At 44.7% G+C, this 17,222-nt stretch overlaps 2 protein-coding genes across 5 annotated transcripts; one reads left to right on the forward strand and one right to left on the reverse strand.

The window, feature by feature from the left end:
• Positions 1-258: 258 nt before the first annotated feature.
• mxra8a (matrix-remodelling associated 8a) lies at positions 259-5,968 on the forward strand. Of its 2 annotated transcripts, none has more exons than XM_088388825.1 (12): positions 259-488; positions 909-935; positions 1,382-1,693; positions 1,771-1,872; positions 1,947-2,080; positions 2,278-2,457; positions 2,559-2,700; positions 4,820-4,978; positions 5,088-5,112; positions 5,190-5,266; positions 5,344-5,412; positions 5,473-5,968. In XM_088388825.1, the coding sequence occupies exons 1-12, from the start codon at positions 440-442 to the stop codon at positions 5,493-5,495; spliced, it is 1,299 nt and encodes a 432-aa protein (XP_088244951.1). In that variant the 5' UTR covers positions 259-439; the 3' UTR covers positions 5,496-5,968. The 2 variants fall into 2 exon arrangements, with proteins under 2 accessions (XP_088244951.1, XP_088244950.1); XM_088388824.1 differs by having other exon boundaries at positions 261-488; positions 5,178-5,266.
• Positions 5,969-6,009: 41 nt separating this feature from the next.
• On the reverse strand, positions 6,010-17,154 carry per3 (period circadian clock 3). Of its 3 annotated transcripts, none has more exons than XM_088388822.1 (22): positions 16,990-17,154; positions 14,948-15,325; positions 14,646-14,803; positions 14,457-14,575; positions 13,986-14,184; positions 13,024-13,075; positions 12,789-12,937; positions 12,588-12,666; positions 12,400-12,506; positions 12,132-12,288; positions 11,923-12,031; positions 11,668-11,796; positions 11,473-11,581; positions 11,278-11,392; positions 11,050-11,186; positions 10,803-10,967; positions 10,289-10,540; positions 9,334-10,211; positions 9,026-9,218; positions 8,628-8,814; positions 7,307-7,457; positions 6,010-7,235 (listed from the first exon to the last, which is right to left on the reverse strand). In XM_088388822.1, the coding sequence occupies exons 2-22, from the start codon at positions 15,202-15,204 to the stop codon at positions 7,122-7,124; spliced, it is 3,816 nt and encodes a 1,271-aa protein (XP_088244948.1). In that variant the 5' UTR covers positions 15,205-15,325; positions 16,990-17,154; the 3' UTR covers positions 6,010-7,121. The 3 variants fall into 3 exon arrangements, with proteins under 3 accessions (XP_088244948.1, XP_088244949.1, XP_088244947.1); XM_088388823.1 differs by having other exon boundaries at positions 11,278-11,389; positions 14,646-14,806; XM_088388821.1 differs by having other exon boundaries at positions 14,646-14,806.
• Positions 17,155-17,222: the final 68 nt, after the last annotated feature.

Here is a 17,222-nt window from a genome sequence, read left to right on the forward strand (position 1 = left end):
CTCACAACTTATTCTTTACAACCATTACAGTTCCTCCAAAACTAGAATACAGTACCATTCCATCCTTTACCAAAATGGGGCTTTTCATGTACAAAGTATTTGATGACTTGACTTAGTGGGTACTACAGTAGGGGAAGTTGAAAGTAAAAAAAAAGTAATTATAAAATAACTCCATAAACACAAATGAACCAAATGAAAGTGGCAGGATTTTCTTTGGGATGTCTCGGGTAGAGTTCTGAGAGGAGGGGTTTGCTTGTGTCAGGTTTCATTTTGCCGGATGGGAACAGTTCACTTTGGTTCTGTGCAGAAGTCTCCACTACAGCTGGGTCTTTTCAAACACAAAAAGAAAATCAGCGTTGGAATAAAGAAGACTGTTTATTTTTCCTCACAAGGACAGTATTCAACCTGAGAAACCGTACGGGTACTAAACAGAAGCAACATGAAGAGTCACCGGGAGATCTTTTTTAAGTCTCTGCTCTTAATCCACAGTAAGTTTGGCTGCTGATGTCAACAAATTTCATTTGTTCCATTTTTACTGTAGGTAATTCTCATTATTTATTCTCACAATCTCTTTTACAAATGTCTTATTAATAGCTTCATAATCTCATTTTAGACTGCAAACATAGAGTCTTACTGTTTTACTGTATATAACATTTGATATGACATATTAACATTTAAGCAGTAACTAGCAAGCACAAAAAAAGCTAAATGTGGCTTCAATATGTACAAAGCAGCGGGTAAATTTAATTCAGTTGTGTTTTAATGACTTACATGAAAGATGTACAGTAATTTAAGTTTCAAGATACAAAGAATGAGGAACTAATTCCTTGTGACATTCCATTAATGGCTCCAATTTCCCATACTGTAAATAACTAATTCTGATGTAATTTACTGTGTTTGTCTTTCAGTGTTTGTGGTCTACTTCTTCACTGCAGGTGTGTAACAGCCATTTGTGTGTATGTATGTGCGTGTGTGTACTGCATGTGTGTGTGCAAACAGTATGTGCATGATTGTGGTTTTAGGCAGCGGTTTTTCAAAGTGTGTGATGTGGGCGCCAGAGGATTTAAAGCAAGACACAGCAGATTGAGGTTAATAAAGTCAAAAATTGTTATTTAAACCCGCTGACCCAACTCAAGTTAAAATGAGCCTTTTTTTTTTTCTGTCTGTCTCTGAGAAAATGTTGGAAAATAGTCTTCTGGAAACACCACCCTCAGACAGTGACACAAAAAGTGCGCTATGAAATCATTCATACTGGAATTACTGCATTTCAATAATAAATTAGGGAAGACTCAAATTCCCACACTTTGAAAACGCTTGATTTGTTCCAATATAATTTTCTAAGTTAATGTGTTTTCTTGTATGACCTTTCTGTGGCCCTCAGTGGACGGCCAGTCAGATAGCAGCAGTAGCAGCAGCGTTGTGGTAGCTGGCTACAATGTGAGCGCCCCGGCTGGCTCCGTCGTGACGTTACAGTGCGTCAGTGGCCGCATGGTGTGGACCAGAGACAACCTTAGGGACAGACAGAGGGTCGTCCACTGGGACGTGTTCCGGCCCTACGTGGACGACGGCATGGAGAGAGTGCTGGACATGTACTCTGCTGGAGAGCAGAGAATATACAACTCCTACAACCTGAAAAGAGTCGGCCTCAGTCAGAAAGCCTTCAAGGATGGAAATTTCTCACTGGTCATCAAAGGTCACACTCATAAACCTTCTAATCTAGCTAAATGGAAATTCCTCGTAAATTTATATTGGCTGAAATGTTGTTGCTAGATGTGACAATGAACGACAAAGGCCTGTACTCTTGTAACCTCCACCACCTCTACTGCCACTTGTACGAGACGGTCCGAGTGCAACTGAACGTCACCAAATCCCGTATGTCGCCATCTCCGATCCCGAATGGTGACACGGCACAACGAGCCTGTAACCCTTTATGTGCACTCCTCCAGGTCGTAAAGAGCAGCGCTACTGGGATGGCCACAAAGCGGTGTACGTGGTGCTAGTGGGGAGCACTGTGGTGCTGCCGTGCATCAACAGGAGAAACGTGTGGACAGACTGGGGCAATGAAGAGGAGAATCAGCAGGTGGGTCTGATGTCATCTTCCACGACAGGGGTGGACAGAGTACTAATCTGTCTTGCTCAGCGTTTATGAGATGAGTCAGAAAAATTGCTGGACTGATGTAATCCCCTGGAGTCTTTCATGTGGCCCTGGAGCACAAAACTTTTCCAACCCATGTTCTACACCGATTTAGAATGACCACAAAAATTTGCTACCCCCAGGTGGTCCACTGGGACCGTCAGTCCCCGGGAATCTACCACGATCGTGCAGACCGTTTGGTGGATCTGTACGCCTCAGGGGAGCAGCGTAGCTACGGACCTTCGTTCCTCCAAAGAAAGATGAACATCAGCAACCAGGCCTTCTCAGAAGGAGACTTTTCACTCACCATATCTGATTTACAGGTACAGTTTGTATTGTATGTGTACTCTCATAATGAAGCACACTTTCTATACGAACGTTACATTAGAGTTGACTTAATTGTTTACATATGCTAACTGTTTAGGTCACTGACCAAGGGATGTACTCGTGTCACCTTCATCATCATTACTGTGGTTTACATGAGAGGAGACAGTTTCAGGTCACCGTGGAACCACCGGTGATTCACGCCACCATCCCAGCTAAAGCATTGCCCAGTGCTGACAATGGTAAACTATAATTATAATATTTTTTTCCTGAAATGTTTTTGACAGTTTCCTTTTTTCCAATTAGTTAAACAGATAAAAAAACATGCACGTATTTTTGGGGGGTGACTTAACAAACCATTTGACAGATATTTATGAAGTTAACCTTGCTAATTGTTTTTCAGACTGCTGTGGAAAAAAATAGCGCATTATAATTGGTTGGTTTTACATTGGAATTGGAATGGTTCTACATTCACTTAAGTTATCAAAAACTAAAATAACATGTTTTCACACTCCAACTGACTCTAAAACACCAAATAAAGTAAAAGTCATTACTCACTAAAGTGGACACACTCCCCTCACTCCCTCAAGCTTTCTCGAAAACACACACACACGCACATGTACGCACGCCAGGTCACTTTGAGTGCTTCACCAGACTTGATCTAAAACTATCTTGAGTCCAATTAAGAGCAAAAAATAAACAAAACTTCCCATCTGTTCTTCACCTCATTTTCTTTCTCCGCATCTGTGATTTCACCTCTTCGTGAGAAAGAGCTTTGTCTGTTTGTTTCATTTGGTTTTCTTGCTCTCTCAGCTTGTCTGACGCTAAATTCCCCCAAAACCACAAACGCACCACCCAGTCACTATGTAAGGCCCTCGCTTACCCTCCGTTAAAAAAAAAAAAAAAAGCCGCTTTCATCGGGGACTTTTAATTGCCTTCTCTCATTCTGAGTCTGTTTGTATATTTGCCTGTGTGAGTTACAGGATATGGTGATGTTTTTCATGCATAAACAACATTCTTCTATTGATGTGCACATTTCCGAGTTCACATTTCTCAGTATAAGACAGAAGAAGAGAAGAAGGGTGAAAGCAGACAGATTGTTTTGAGTCATAGCTGATAATGGTGGATGTATAAATGTGGCAAAATCATTTAGAAGGTTTTGGAGAAATTCCTGTGGTTGAGCGTGTGTGTGTGTGTGTGTGTGTGTGTGTGTGTGTGTGTGTGTTTGTGTGCGTGCGTGTGTCTGTGTGTCCGCCTGTGTGTGTCGGTGCCAATATGATCTCAATCCAGTGGAATTTTATCCACAGGAGTTGAAATCCATCTCTGCCCTCACAATTAATCCTTCTCTCTCAGAACCCCCCCCCTCCTCCGAAGGATTACAAAAAGGTTTGCACAAAAACAAACAATCTGTTCCTGGAACAACCTTAATCCTTTTACAGGCTAATAAATTGTTAGCATAAGTGTGACATGAGTTTGAATGTAATTGGTTAATCCCCCAGTTATAGGAGGGTGTGCACACTTGTGCAACCACAGGAATCATGAAAAAACGTTTTCAAATCATTTATCTTTCTGATCCAGGCAGATCACAAAACATCCATCCATCTATTTGTGATTAAAAAAAAGGCAGATCATCTTCAGTCTTTTGCCTTTCCCCCCGTCTCTCTGACTGTCCTCTGCCATGTTGACTTTGGCTTCCATCAACACCCTGGAAGGCTTACTGGATTTTTTTTCTCCTTGAGAATCCCACATACTCAGGTTTATTTTCCTGTCTTCTTTAGTCAGGAAAGTATTTTTGGTAGGAAAAGGGGAAAAAAAAAGGTGGAGTGTGTTTTTCATGTGTCTAGCATCTGGTGAAAAACAGACAGGGGAGAGAGAGGTGAATTCAAGAGAGAATTCAATGTAGGTCAGTTCTTTACTTCATCCTCCCACTAAATGAAGAAGCGGACAGACCAGCGGATACACAAACATAAACATATACAGTGTGTTACAATCCGGGATCAAGTTAGGAATTTTGTTGGAACGCTCCCAAGACACAAACAGTTCAGTATGTTTCCGTGCGGACTTCCTTCACTGGCACTCATCATCTTTTATGGTTTTACTGCCGAGAACGAGTCATGGCATGACTGTTTGCTTTTGGCTTACATACGCTGAGTATTAACTTTTTTCGTCCGACTGGAAATGAGTTTACCATTTTAGTACAGTCAATAGACATGCGTTTAGAGAGAAGATGACCTAACCTATGACTAAAGTAAAATAAACGTGAAAATCTTTCATGTTAAAATGGTGAACAGATTTGTGATGACACACTCACTGCTTGATTGGACGATAAAATGCTGAAAGGTTGTTTTCATCGCCGTTCAGATGCCAACAAAGTGGAGTCACCGCGAGTCATCAACGTCGTCCTTCCTGACCACAGACAGCACTTTCTTCTGCCTCTGGGCTTCGTCCTCACCGCCTTTCTCCTTCTGGCGTTTGTCGTCCTCATCATCATCCTCATCACACGCAGACGTAGAACAACAGGTCTGAATTAATATCAATTATCATTCTGATGATGTAAAAGTGGCTGGTGACTGTAGATTCAAAGAAACAATATATTATTTTTCTCACTTTGATTTTTTTCTGCTTTCAGAGTTATACTCAGTGGGATCCACAAGGTGAGGATTCACTGGAATGGTTAGACACTTGCCTCTTGCCTTTAACGCACAATATCTGCATTTAGGTCCAACCGAAGTCGATGCAGCTCAGATGAGTTTGAGATGGAAGTTGCAGAGACATCGCTGCCCATCCGGGAGCCGGATGACAGATTCGGTAAGTGAAAAGGAAGCCAACATCGTTTTGTGTTTAAGTGAATGTTACATTATCACCTCCTCCCGTGTGATTTGAAGATTTTAAGAACAACCTGCTGAAGGAGGTCAACATGAACACACAGAGGAAAGTCATTGATCTGGATGAAGGTAAAACCGCGGGAACAGAAAAAGAAAGAAAAGATTTAAACTGTGTTTAACCTCTTTCAGAAATGCAGAAGTGTCGCAAGTGAGAGAAGTGACTATCGGGTCACTGGCTGGTCCAGAGGCTGCTCGTCACGCCCACACTGATGGGAGTTTTGGCAGGGGAGACTCCATAGAGATGCGTGTGTGTCCAAGCCCTCATGTTTTCTCAAGGCACAAACAAAAACAGTGAATGAATGTTTTGTTCATCATGTCACGTCAAGCCGTGATACTACAAGGCACCATAGTGCCACCTTGTGGTTATTAAATGTAGGTGCAATACTGTATTTTAAATGACGCCTGACTCAGTTGTAAATAGCGAATCTATTACAGCTTTGATGTATTTGTCAAACTTACATTCTACTGTTGCTTTTATTTTCTCTGGACTAAAGCAACATTGAGGGGCTTCTTATAGCTGATACTGCTCTTCTAAAATGTTCATGTTACGGAAGTAGTTACATGCCTGCATTATCATGCTTCATTTGTGAATTGTTTTGAACATGTATTAAAACATTTTTGTCTACTTTTTACTTTATTGATGTGCAAAGAAGCATACTAAAAAGGTCAGACATCATAGTTCATTTATTCATTCCTTTGTGTCACAAACAGTCCCTGAATTCAAGACAAATGGCTTTTATACACTGAAGTTTTGTGTACATTTCTCCTATAAAACATGAAACTGTTTTATATAATCTCAATCTAAAATTGGTAAGAAAGCCAGGTTGGTTTCGGACAAATGGGCCACCGTGTGGAAGGAAGCAGCGGTCACGTGCTCACAACAGCACATAACTAGCTACAACATTCAGAGTCAAGTGGAAACGCGCTCGTGCGGACACACACACACACACACACACTCTCAAAAAGGAATAGCCAAGTAATTCCAGCATCACATGAAAGTAGTGAGTTGAGAATAGGGCAGGATTTTTAGGGAAAGCGCATACTTGGGGCGCTGTAAATTCTGCTTGAAATGCTCATCATAGAGCTTCTGCTGTTTAGTAGGCCTCATAACTTGCAGGCATCTCAATAACAGACAATCAATCAACCAATGGAATACAGAATTGATACTCCAGTAGCAATTCATTCAATAAGATTAAGCGCATCATTTTACAGAGGGCAGCTCATCTTTGTATCCAGACAACCATTTACAACAATCTACCATGTGTCCACCGCGATGTGACATGATGTCACTGAAGGAGTTCGTGTGCTGTACAAAGTGTACACCGTGTACATTAAGTGCTTGGGATGCACAAACGAGGGCAGTAATGTCTTTGTGCGCACAGTGCTCATATTCAGCGAGTGTCAACGATGAGACCCACCTCCTAAAATAGTCTTTACTCCATTGAAGAGTGTCGCTTGGTACTTGGACCGGGCCAGTGGGGTCTTTGTCCTATCACATGACCGACAGGGCCAGTGTGAGAGCGTGTTCTTGTTCAGGGGGCAGCACATGGAGGGATATATTTGAAACAACATGGAGAAGTAACGTAGTCCTGGTCCCATGACAGCAGTCACTTTAGGCTGATGGAGCACAAATACCTGTAAAATCAAATGTCCATGTCTTTTGCCCCCCTATACAAATCAAGCTAGGCTAAGAAATGGAGAACAAGTCCCCTGGCCTGATCAGACAAGATGCGTGGTGGGAGTTGTTGAGGGTGGATGGTAGTTTAGGGTCACAGCTCTCAAGTGTCGGCAATGGAGTCTGGCTCCAGGACCTCCAGAGGGGACGAGCTATCGGGATCTGGGGGCGGAGGTGAATGGGCTGCTCCCGCACCAACGCTGCAAGTCGCACAACCCTGAGGGACACGAGAATGTTTAGGTGAGCAACGCAACATGAATGACCATCAGCTAGTTTGCCCATTCCCACCTGAGTGTCTATCTCTTGTGGGATTGTGTGCTGCTGGATCCAGGGATGGACAAGGGCCAATTCCTCTCGCTGATCTTGGCTGAACCACGGCTGGAGAGGCTGAAGCACTCGTAGCTTCTCCTTGTCCTCAGCCAGCACTTCACTCTGGTCCCTGCAGGAGGTAATCAATGAAATCTTGTATGATGATGACAAGACTTTCAAAACCAATACTCCAGAACAACGCAAAAATATTTCACATCGATAACACTAGCAGAGCCTTACGATATAAAAAGGTAATAAATGTTACCGTATTTGCCGGTGTACAGGTCGACTCGGTGTATAAGTCGACCCCCTAAAATTCGACGGAAATTTACGATTTTATGATATATCCTTTGTATAAGTCGAGCTCAATTGTTGCATTATATTAAACTTCAAAATTCAATATGCGAAATTTATTGACGAAATGTGTTCAAATTCCGGGAGGCCGTGCGCATGCGGCTGTTTATAAGCACCGCGGAGGAGATCGCGGCCGGCGAGCTCGCGCACGCCGCCCGGCACCAACGGGAGGCCGGAAATAGCTCCAAGCCGAGCGGATCGGCACTTTATAAGCACCGCGGAGGAGATCGCGGCGCCTCATTGGACTTCCAGCGGCCGGCGAGCTCGCGCACCCGCCCGGCACATCCGGGAGGCCGTGCGCACGAGCCAAGTGGCCGAAAATAGCCCCCGCCGAGCGGATCGGCTGTTTATAAGCACCGCGGAGGTGGTCGCGGCGCCTCATTCGACTTCCAGCGGCCGGCGAGCTCGTGCACCCGCCCGGCACATCCGGGAGGCCGTGCGCACGAGCCAAGTGGCCGAAAATAGCCCCCGCCGAGCGGATCGGCTGTTTATAAGCACCGCGGAGGTGGTCGCGGCGCCTCATTCGACTTCCAGCGGCCGGCGAGCTCGCGCACCCGCCCGGCACATCCGGGAGGCCGTGCGCACGAGCCAAGTGGCCGAAAATAGCCCCCGCCGAGCGGATCGGCTGTTTATAAGCACCGCGGAGGTGGTCGCGGCGCCTCATTCGACTTCCAGCGGGCCGCGCACTCGCGCACGCCGCCCGGTTCAAATTTTCTAAGTGCAACGCACAATGAGATGCATGAGAAACGGCCTTGGTTACCATCACATTTGAAGCGATGAATACGAAGTTAAATTTTATGACTCGGTGTATAAGTCGAGGTCGATTTTTTTCGGTCGATTTTGGATCGAAAAAGGTCGACCAATACACCGGCAAATACGGTATTTTGTTAAAACAAAAAAAGCATCAACACTGGAATAAAAAGGGTGGGGTACTGTTTGTGTGTACCTTGTATGGATCTGGTACGTCATCATGACATGCTCCGACGTGTGCTGGATCATGCTCCACAGCGAGCTCTCCACCTGATTGTCAAAGTTGTGTTGGTGCTCTGCTGGCGCTTCCGGGTTCTTGCGGGCTTTGCGTGATGTGTCTGAGGAATCGTTACTGGCAAAGTATTTGCTGCTGTTGCTGCTGCCTGTAACCACAAAGAGAGTGAGACTCATTTAGCTTCATCAGCTACTTGTGGCAAAGTTGCTATCTCTGAGTGGAGTGTAATACTTGAGTAGGGTACTCAACATAGTAATTTCTATATATTAGCTTTAATATTAAATGCTTAAATTCTCTTTATGATGACAATTAGATCAGCGATAAGTGTTTTGAGGAAAAACTCAATTCATGATTTACACCTGTGTGTGAAGTAGAGGTTCCATTGGAGCCAGATCCAGATCCAGATCCTAGTGAGCCTCCAGACTCCCCCGATCCGGACCCGGAGGCATTGGAACCAGTCCCTGACCGTGCATCTTCTTGCAGCAGGAGGTCAAGCAGCTCACTGGACGTGGACTGAGCATCTTGGTTCCCAGAATCACTTGGGGCATCAACCTGGGGAGGAGAAAATGTTTGGTGAGAATACAAAAGTGGACCGAGTGATCTATGACTGGATCTGTTCTTAAGGTAATTGTCTTCTTTGTGATGAGAGATGTTTTATTTCTGTAACCTCGTTGTCAGCCTGCTCATGAAGGCTTTCTGCTAGGTTGTGTCCGGTGCTGCTCTGTCCACTCGGTTTGGGCAGTTCCTCCTGTAGCAAGTTGAGCTGAAGTGGAGAACTTGAGCGCGAGCTGGAGAACAATGCACGCGGGCCTGCCGTCTCCTCCTCCTCCCCGACCGAGGAGCAGGCTCTGGGTGAACCCAGGAGGGGCCCGGGAGATGTCTGAGCTTGGGGCACGGGCTGGGCTTGGAACTGGGGTGGCTGGCCTTGGAACTGGGGTTGTACGAAGGGGACACCGGGGGGGAATCCTGCCATGGTGAGGGGTGCCTGGGGCAGCATGGTGACAGTGGGGGTGGAGAAAATGGGTGGATAACCTGATGTGAAAGTTGGGAAGTTAGGCAGAATGACGGCCATGACTGGTGTCATGAAGGGATTGATACTCTGGGCTGGAGCCATGGGCTGTATATTGTGAAAATTGGGGATACTCTGCAGATTTTGGATGGGTTCCTTCTGTATATTTTGCATGCCTGGCAAGGTCTGATTTTGCTGCATGAGGTGGAAATTGTAGTTGAACTGGGTCTGGTCAGGGGGTTGCACCACCATGGGAGGGGTTCCGGGTAGCTGTCGTGGCGGTTGATCTGGGGCGGGTTGAGTAGCCAACATGGGAAAGAATGGCGCTTGAAGTGGAGAGGTTTGATTGTAGGGCATTGCCATCTGTGGCTGGGAGGATTCAGAAGAGGGCCACGAGGAATCTGGGACACGGCGAGAAGGTCCGGGTGGAGAAGCATAGCTGTCTGACGAACCCACCGGTTTGGGGCGCCTAAGTCTGGGCTTTGCTCTTCGAGTGCGGCTAAGCCCACCGACGTTCATTGGACGTGGATATTCACCTAAAATTTTATATTAAATAGGGCATGTTAATATGCACAAAAATATGTGTGTATGATCAATTCATGTCAACACAAACCTCTGTGTTGGGAGTGAGCCATGGAGCTGTTGTCCAACTGGAGGTAGAAACTGTAGGGACTCTGCAGAATGCGATTGCGGAACCGGTCCACATACTCTTGCTCCTCCTTCTGCGTGTGAGCTGAAAGCACCTCCTTGGTGAGACCAACAAATCTGCGCTCCTCAGTGGCCAGGCTTGGTGTAGGACGGACCGGGGTCGGTGCAGCATCAGTGGGCTCGCTGCCCATTGGCACATCCTCGAGGGCCGTAGCCTCTGTTGGGAGGAACCATACGAGTGTTTTATGAAATTACATCCACATTAGAACACGCCCATTATGTATTATATACGGACAAAAGTTTCCTTCAAAGAGGACTGGGCTCTGGTATGTAAATCAATACAAAAGATCAAGCACATTAGGATGAGTTTGTTGCGAAACAAATGAAGAGCCCCAAGTTCGACACCATTTTAATTTGCTCTAAGTACAATCGCGAATTCTTCATAAAACATATCCGAACAGAGCGTGCACTGCACATACCTGATTCAGGTTGGGGCACATGGACGATGGTACTGCTGTATGAACACTGACTGGTGACAGAGACCACACTCATTGCCTTAGTGGACATGGTGATGTCTGTGAGAGGAGCTCCTACAACTGCCGCTGTGCTCGGCCCGACGGACACCTCGCTTTCCAACATGGCCACTGGACAGGGAGAATGCGTTTCAGGAAAAACAAGAAACAAAGAACATTGAATAAACAAACTTGATACATGAGTGTTTAATACCATCTGAGGCAGCTTGAGTCGTGTCATTGGCTCCGGCAGGCTTGTCATCTTCAGAGGTGGAGGATGACGAAGAAGTGGCGAGGGAATGAGATTCACTTTTCCGTTTCAGAGGTGGCCCCGTACAGCTATCCAAGTATCTGTATGACACCGCCAAAGACACACAGTTGAGAAACAGATGGACGAGAGTTTGGGCATTTCATAAAGATGACACAAGATGGTCACACATGCCTGATAATGTTGTCCACACAGTTGATTTGCTGGTAGGAGGGAATGTGTGTCTGTTTCCTGCTTTCTTCAGGTTCCCCCACCTCAGGATTGGAGGTTACTGGAACCAAGTGTGCTGCTATGAGACGAGAAGTTCATTTCAACCAACACTTATAAGGACCACAGATGTTGTGCTTTGCATTTGTTCATTTGCACTACCTGGGGCAGGTTTACCAAGACGACCAATTTTGTGGCTGGAGTCAAAATAGGGCTGCTGCCCCCAATTCCTGACTCTGTCTACATCAGCACAGATTTGCTGAAGAGTCATCTGCAACGACACAAAGATGCAATGTAATTCACTTTGGGTGCAGCGCTGACACCTCACAGCAAGCATGTGGTGATGATGTGACTTACAGGCTCTCGGTGCGAGTCCTCCCACAAGTTACCGTTGCTGTCACTCGAAGAAGCAACGCTGATGTAATGCTCATGAGAACCGTTACTTCCTAAACTTCCATAACCACTGGAGCCGTTGGTATGGACAGGCTGAGGGCAAAACGATCATTAATGATGGTGAGCTAAGAAAAAACTTGAAGAATTTCTTAAGCAAGCAGTATTATGAACTCAAATATGTAAATGAGGAATAATAAGTAATATCAATTAAATAATCACCTGCAAGAAGAGTTTATAGATCTTGGCTTGCAAATCTTTAATTTCTTCATGGGTCACAGTTAAATCTACTTTACTGGGAGAAGCAAACACGTCCTCGTTCAGTGGAGACCTAGCCGAAAGGCACACAAGCAAAATGATTAAGTCTTCAGCCATTGAATTCTCCAGCTGACAACGCAGCATGGTTATGAATTGCTTTTGTTACTGCTTACGTTCTGACTTTGTGGCGTCCAATGATGAAAGCCACCTTGCGGCTCCAAGGGTTGATGAAACTGGACCAGCTGGTGTCCAATGTGATATAATCTCCATTCTGACAGCGCAATCGAACCGGCGAGTGTTCGAACGGTGACTGACCCGCATACTTTAACACTACGTGATAAAAAGTATCATAAAATGAGGGGCGGGGGGGGATATAAGAGCACAAGAACTAGCAGTTTGAAGATGTAGTCATCCAGGATTGGTACCAGAAGTCAAACTTACCCTTTCGGTGCATAGACAACAAGAGGGCGTGGTCTTCTGGATGAATGCTGGTTAACAACGACGTGCCGATCAGATCTTGAGGGAGGTATCCCAGCAATGGCACCGCCCTGTGGGAGGTCACCGAATGACCTTAAATTGTCTTGATGCTCACTTGTATTCCTAACTTGCACATGCGAGCCGGTAATGACCTGTCGTCCACTTCGAGGAAAACGCAGCCAGGTGAATGCGTGGTGGTGAAGATGCGCTTGTCCATGGGGATTCGAGGTGCTGGGGGAGTAAAGAACACGCACACTCTTGAAGCAAACTAAGTAGCTACCATTATTTATTCAAACATCAAGCATAAAATTAAATAATTGGAATGCAGCAACTGTGGAATTAATGATCATCACCTTCATATCCTGAAATGATGCGTTCAGCCAGGGCCAAGCAGCACAGCTCTTGCTCCTCCCCACTGCTCCCTGTTCCCTGCACCTTCAGCAGGTAAGGCGTGACACGAAACGGGTTGTAGCGCATCTCCCCCTCACGATCCTTGCCACCTCTGAGACACAAATAAGAAGGTATGCAGTGGATTCAACAGATTTCTACGAAAAAAAAATAATGTTACAATTTTGTTTTCATGCTGACCTGATTCTGCAGAAGAAAGACTTGACCTGGGCAGAGTCAAATAATACCCCCGCTGTGGAGGTAAGCACAGACTTTTATTTATTTTGCTCTTATCATTCAGTGTATGTAACCTTTTCATTTGGCAAACAACCAGGAGTTACAGAATCTCGCGAACCTCACTTTTCACTCTAACGCACAGCGACCGCTTCTAGTGATCAAACATGATGAAGAAAAACAATAGCAACAAGGCTCAACATGGAAAAGGACACACAACAGGAGGGAATAACATTTACAGAGAAATCCTTACCAAAAAAAAAAAACATGCAGAAAATCCTGGAGACTGATCGAGCAAGAAATGAGTTCTCAAATTAAGCAAATTGCTGCTATTATTATCATCCTTTTGAGATTTGGGTAGAACAATTTGAATGTTTCTTGTTCCTTTAAATAAAAGAGCAAACAAAGAAACATTTCCTGGTCGAAACATTAGCTCTGTTCCACCAGCTCCTTATCATTATGACTCTACAGACGGGTAATACTGGTAAATATGTTTTTCCTCAACAGCCAAGGCCAACCTAAAAATTGGGTGTGTGTTTACTCATTCTTCATTTTGTTAAGCTGCTCTTGGCTTTCAGAGAATGACGCAAGCTGTCCGGACAGACAGTTCATTTATTTTGGACACTGTATGATTTCATTCACTCCCGAGTGAACAAACAGATGAAATAACTTCCTACAGTGTATTAGGAATCTTCATCAATATTTAACAGGTTATTCCATGATGGATGTTCTACCTCGCCACAATATAGTCTTACATTTGGGCTTGGCAGAAGTACCAAGAAAAAGAAAAAGAATATAGTAATATAGTACTAATATAAAAAAAAAAGAAAAGAAAAATAGGATACTTGAATATAGTATAAGAATATAGTAATATAGTACTAATATAAAAAAAAGAAAAGAAAAATAGGATACTTGTGTCGCAAACACACCTGTGTGCGAGTTGGTCCAGGGCGGCAGATGCGGCTGTGCCGTATGCGAATAGAAGACGTTGACATCCTGGTGGAAGAGCAACTCCACAAACTTGGCCGACTCAAGGAACTTCCTCTTGCAGCACAGGATGCTAGGAGCCTGCTCGGACGCGTGCAGAACACGGCCACTCGACAGCGAGAAGACCACCACGAAGGAGTCCTGCGCAGAGACACAAAAGCGCACGCACACACGCACACAAGCAAGCCAGGTCACACGCACACAAAAGCAGTAAAACACAAATACACTCACACACCCACCCAGGTGTAAGGCAAAAATAAGGAACACATGCAAATGTGTGCTGGTACACTACATGAACAACAATGATGAAAAGATCAAATCAGGATGGGTTTAGGGAAACGCTTGATTGCGTGGTGTGTCGTCAAAGGTTGCAGTGAGAATGTCAAATAAATAGCAAGTGTTGGCATGTGTACCGTGTTCTTAAGAGTGTGTTCCGAGGTGACTCTTTCCAGCTCTTCACGGGTACAAACGGTGGCATTGCTCTTCTCGTCATGGCCGTTTCGCATCAGCAACTTGTAATACTCGCTATTGGCTGCAGAGAATGACATTGATGAGTTATCAACACAAGTTCCTCTTGGGGTTTCCTGAAGAAGCAGGGTTACCTTGCACTTGTTTGACACACTTGAGGGCATAATGCAAGGCCTCGACAGTGCTGGCTTTGCTGCGGCTGCGTTTGTCAGATGGAAGCCGCTTCTTCATCTCAGCTACTGTGTTCTTCATTTCTTTGTGGAATTGACCTCTGCTGCCATCTGCATTCATGCTGCTGCACAAAGACAAAAACACACAAAGGCAAGGCAAGGTTGAGATCATCAAATTAAAATACTTGTGTCTAATAATGTCTTTTCTTAAATATTTGTGTCTAATAGTGACTTTTTTATTCTGCATTCCATAAATGTCATAATACCTCTTTGTAGAAGCCGAGGTGGATTCTGTGGCGCTTCCGGTGCTGTGATATTCCGGGGAGGCAAGGTCGTGCGACCCACTAGTCATCTCCTCGTCTTCTTGTGCCACCTCTCCACAAACGTGAACGCTTGTAGACTGAGCCCGTCCGACCCGCTGCCCCGATGACATTCTGTCACCTCCTGTTGACGACTGTATCACGGGCTCCTCTCCATCTGGACCGCTGTCTCCAGCGGGCATCTCTTCACTTTGGTCACACATTAGTGGTAATTCCGACAATCGCCCTCATCAGCGGGGGTCTTCATATGAGCAAAAACCGGAATGGGTTCCATGGGGTATTTTAATTTTCGTGGAATGCCGAAGAGGTGGTTTGTTTTCAGTTCTGCAGATTTGGAGGATAAAAATCTATTTTAACAAGACATCACATGGTTTTTAATTGACGGTGAGCAACAAACAATTGGATGGCATCAACTCAATGTTTTTGCCCGTTAAAATGCTGCAGTTTGTTTATCATATATATGTTGGTCACATTAAAGCTGGAAACACATGGGTGGTATTTCTTTACATTCTAAAAACTTGGCCTTTTAACCAGGGTGTGTAGACTTTTTATATCCATTGCAAGCTGAGAAGCTCAAACAGAAGCCAGTGGAAATATCCTGCATAGACTCTGCAGGGTTACATAATCAGGGAGCTCAATTTGGAAGAGTGGACGCCATCTTGAGATATTGCAACTGTTGTTTAAAAAAAACTTGTTTTATTGTGCGGATATGATGATGATCTGCCCTGACCTTGACGACACAACAGACTTGATAAGACGTCCTGTTTTACGATTAGTTGGACATGATGTTAAATTAGCAAACATCTTTGAAGCAAACTATAAAATAAGCACATATCCAAACATGTATGTATTTCAAGGCCTTATACAATAGATATAAAACGTAAGAATGGACTCAAAAGACTTGAACACATTACTAAAGTTACAATTAAAAAAAAAATTAAATAGGGAAAAGTACATGTTTTCCTGCCTTAAAGCGGTAGAAAACAGATTTTTCAAAGAGGGAACACTTTATGGTGACAAATCAAAAACAAACTTGACCCTCTTTTGAAAGTTCAAGGCCCCACATCCATCCATCCATTTTCTGTACCACTTTGTCCCCATGGGGGTCGCAGGCGTGCTGGAGCCTATCCCAGTGGTCATCGTGCAGTAGGGGACACCCTGAACCGGTTGCCAGCCAATCACAGGGCACACAGAAACAAACAACCATCTGCACTCGCACTCGCACCTAGGGGCAATTTGGAGTGGTCAATCGGCCTACCATGCATGTTTTGGGGATGTGGGAGAAAACCCACACGGGCACGGGGAGAACATGCAAACTCCACACAGGGAGGGTCGGAGGTGGAATCAAACCCGCACCCTCTTAACTGTGAGGCGGACGTGCTAACCAGTGCGCCACCGTCACCACATTAAACCAGATAACCTTAGGGAGGGAGGGGGAGACAACTCAGTCACTGCCCCAAACCGCCAACAACATTCACCAGTTAACTAGCAATTATATTTGAGCTACTTTTGTTTACGATCCACCACATATACACATTTACTTTTCCGACGATAATATAAGAGAACAACAAACAACTCGTAAGAGTGCCTTTTAAATCTCGTGAATCATTGAAAAACGTGACATGAAAGGGAACTCCAGATGACTGCTTATATCAATTTTATATCAATATCTATATTGAATATATCAAATATAATTGATATGGTTTAATAGCAACAGCTTGCTACATTCCGCTGGGTTATGGCAGAGATGTTACTTAACGTTAGCTACTTATCGGCTCCTCGCCGAAGACGATCGACGGCCGCTATAAGAGCTCGATCGATTAAAACGATCACTTTGTTTCCCGAGGTTCGCCAGTACATATGAAATAATGACCATCTGACAATTATTATTTCCGAGATTTACTTCCACATTTATATGGATGATGTTGCTTGCTAGCTTACTACTAGCAATAGCCAAAAACATACCAAATTTTAGTGAAATATTTTACCTTTTGCTCCATACGCGTGCATCCACTTAAATGTATTTTCCCTATGAACGTGTCTTCTGGTAGTAATTCAACTATTTATTTTATTAGAACTCAGCTAGGCTAAGTCGCCTAGTGCTCCCGTGCGCTTGACACATTTGTGCAACGTGAGTCCAATTGAATATAATCCCCGCCCAGTGCACGATGATTGGACAAAGAAATTCATGTGTTCTGTGAGTGGCTGATACGTAATTAGT

This window comes from Syngnathus floridae, chromosome 11 (genome assembly GCF_059516105.1).
Source record: "Syngnathus floridae isolate MCC-2025c chromosome 11, RoL_Sflo_1.0, whole genome shotgun sequence".
Classification (NCBI taxonomy): domain Eukaryota; kingdom Metazoa; phylum Chordata; class Actinopteri; order Syngnathiformes; family Syngnathidae; genus Syngnathus; species Syngnathus floridae.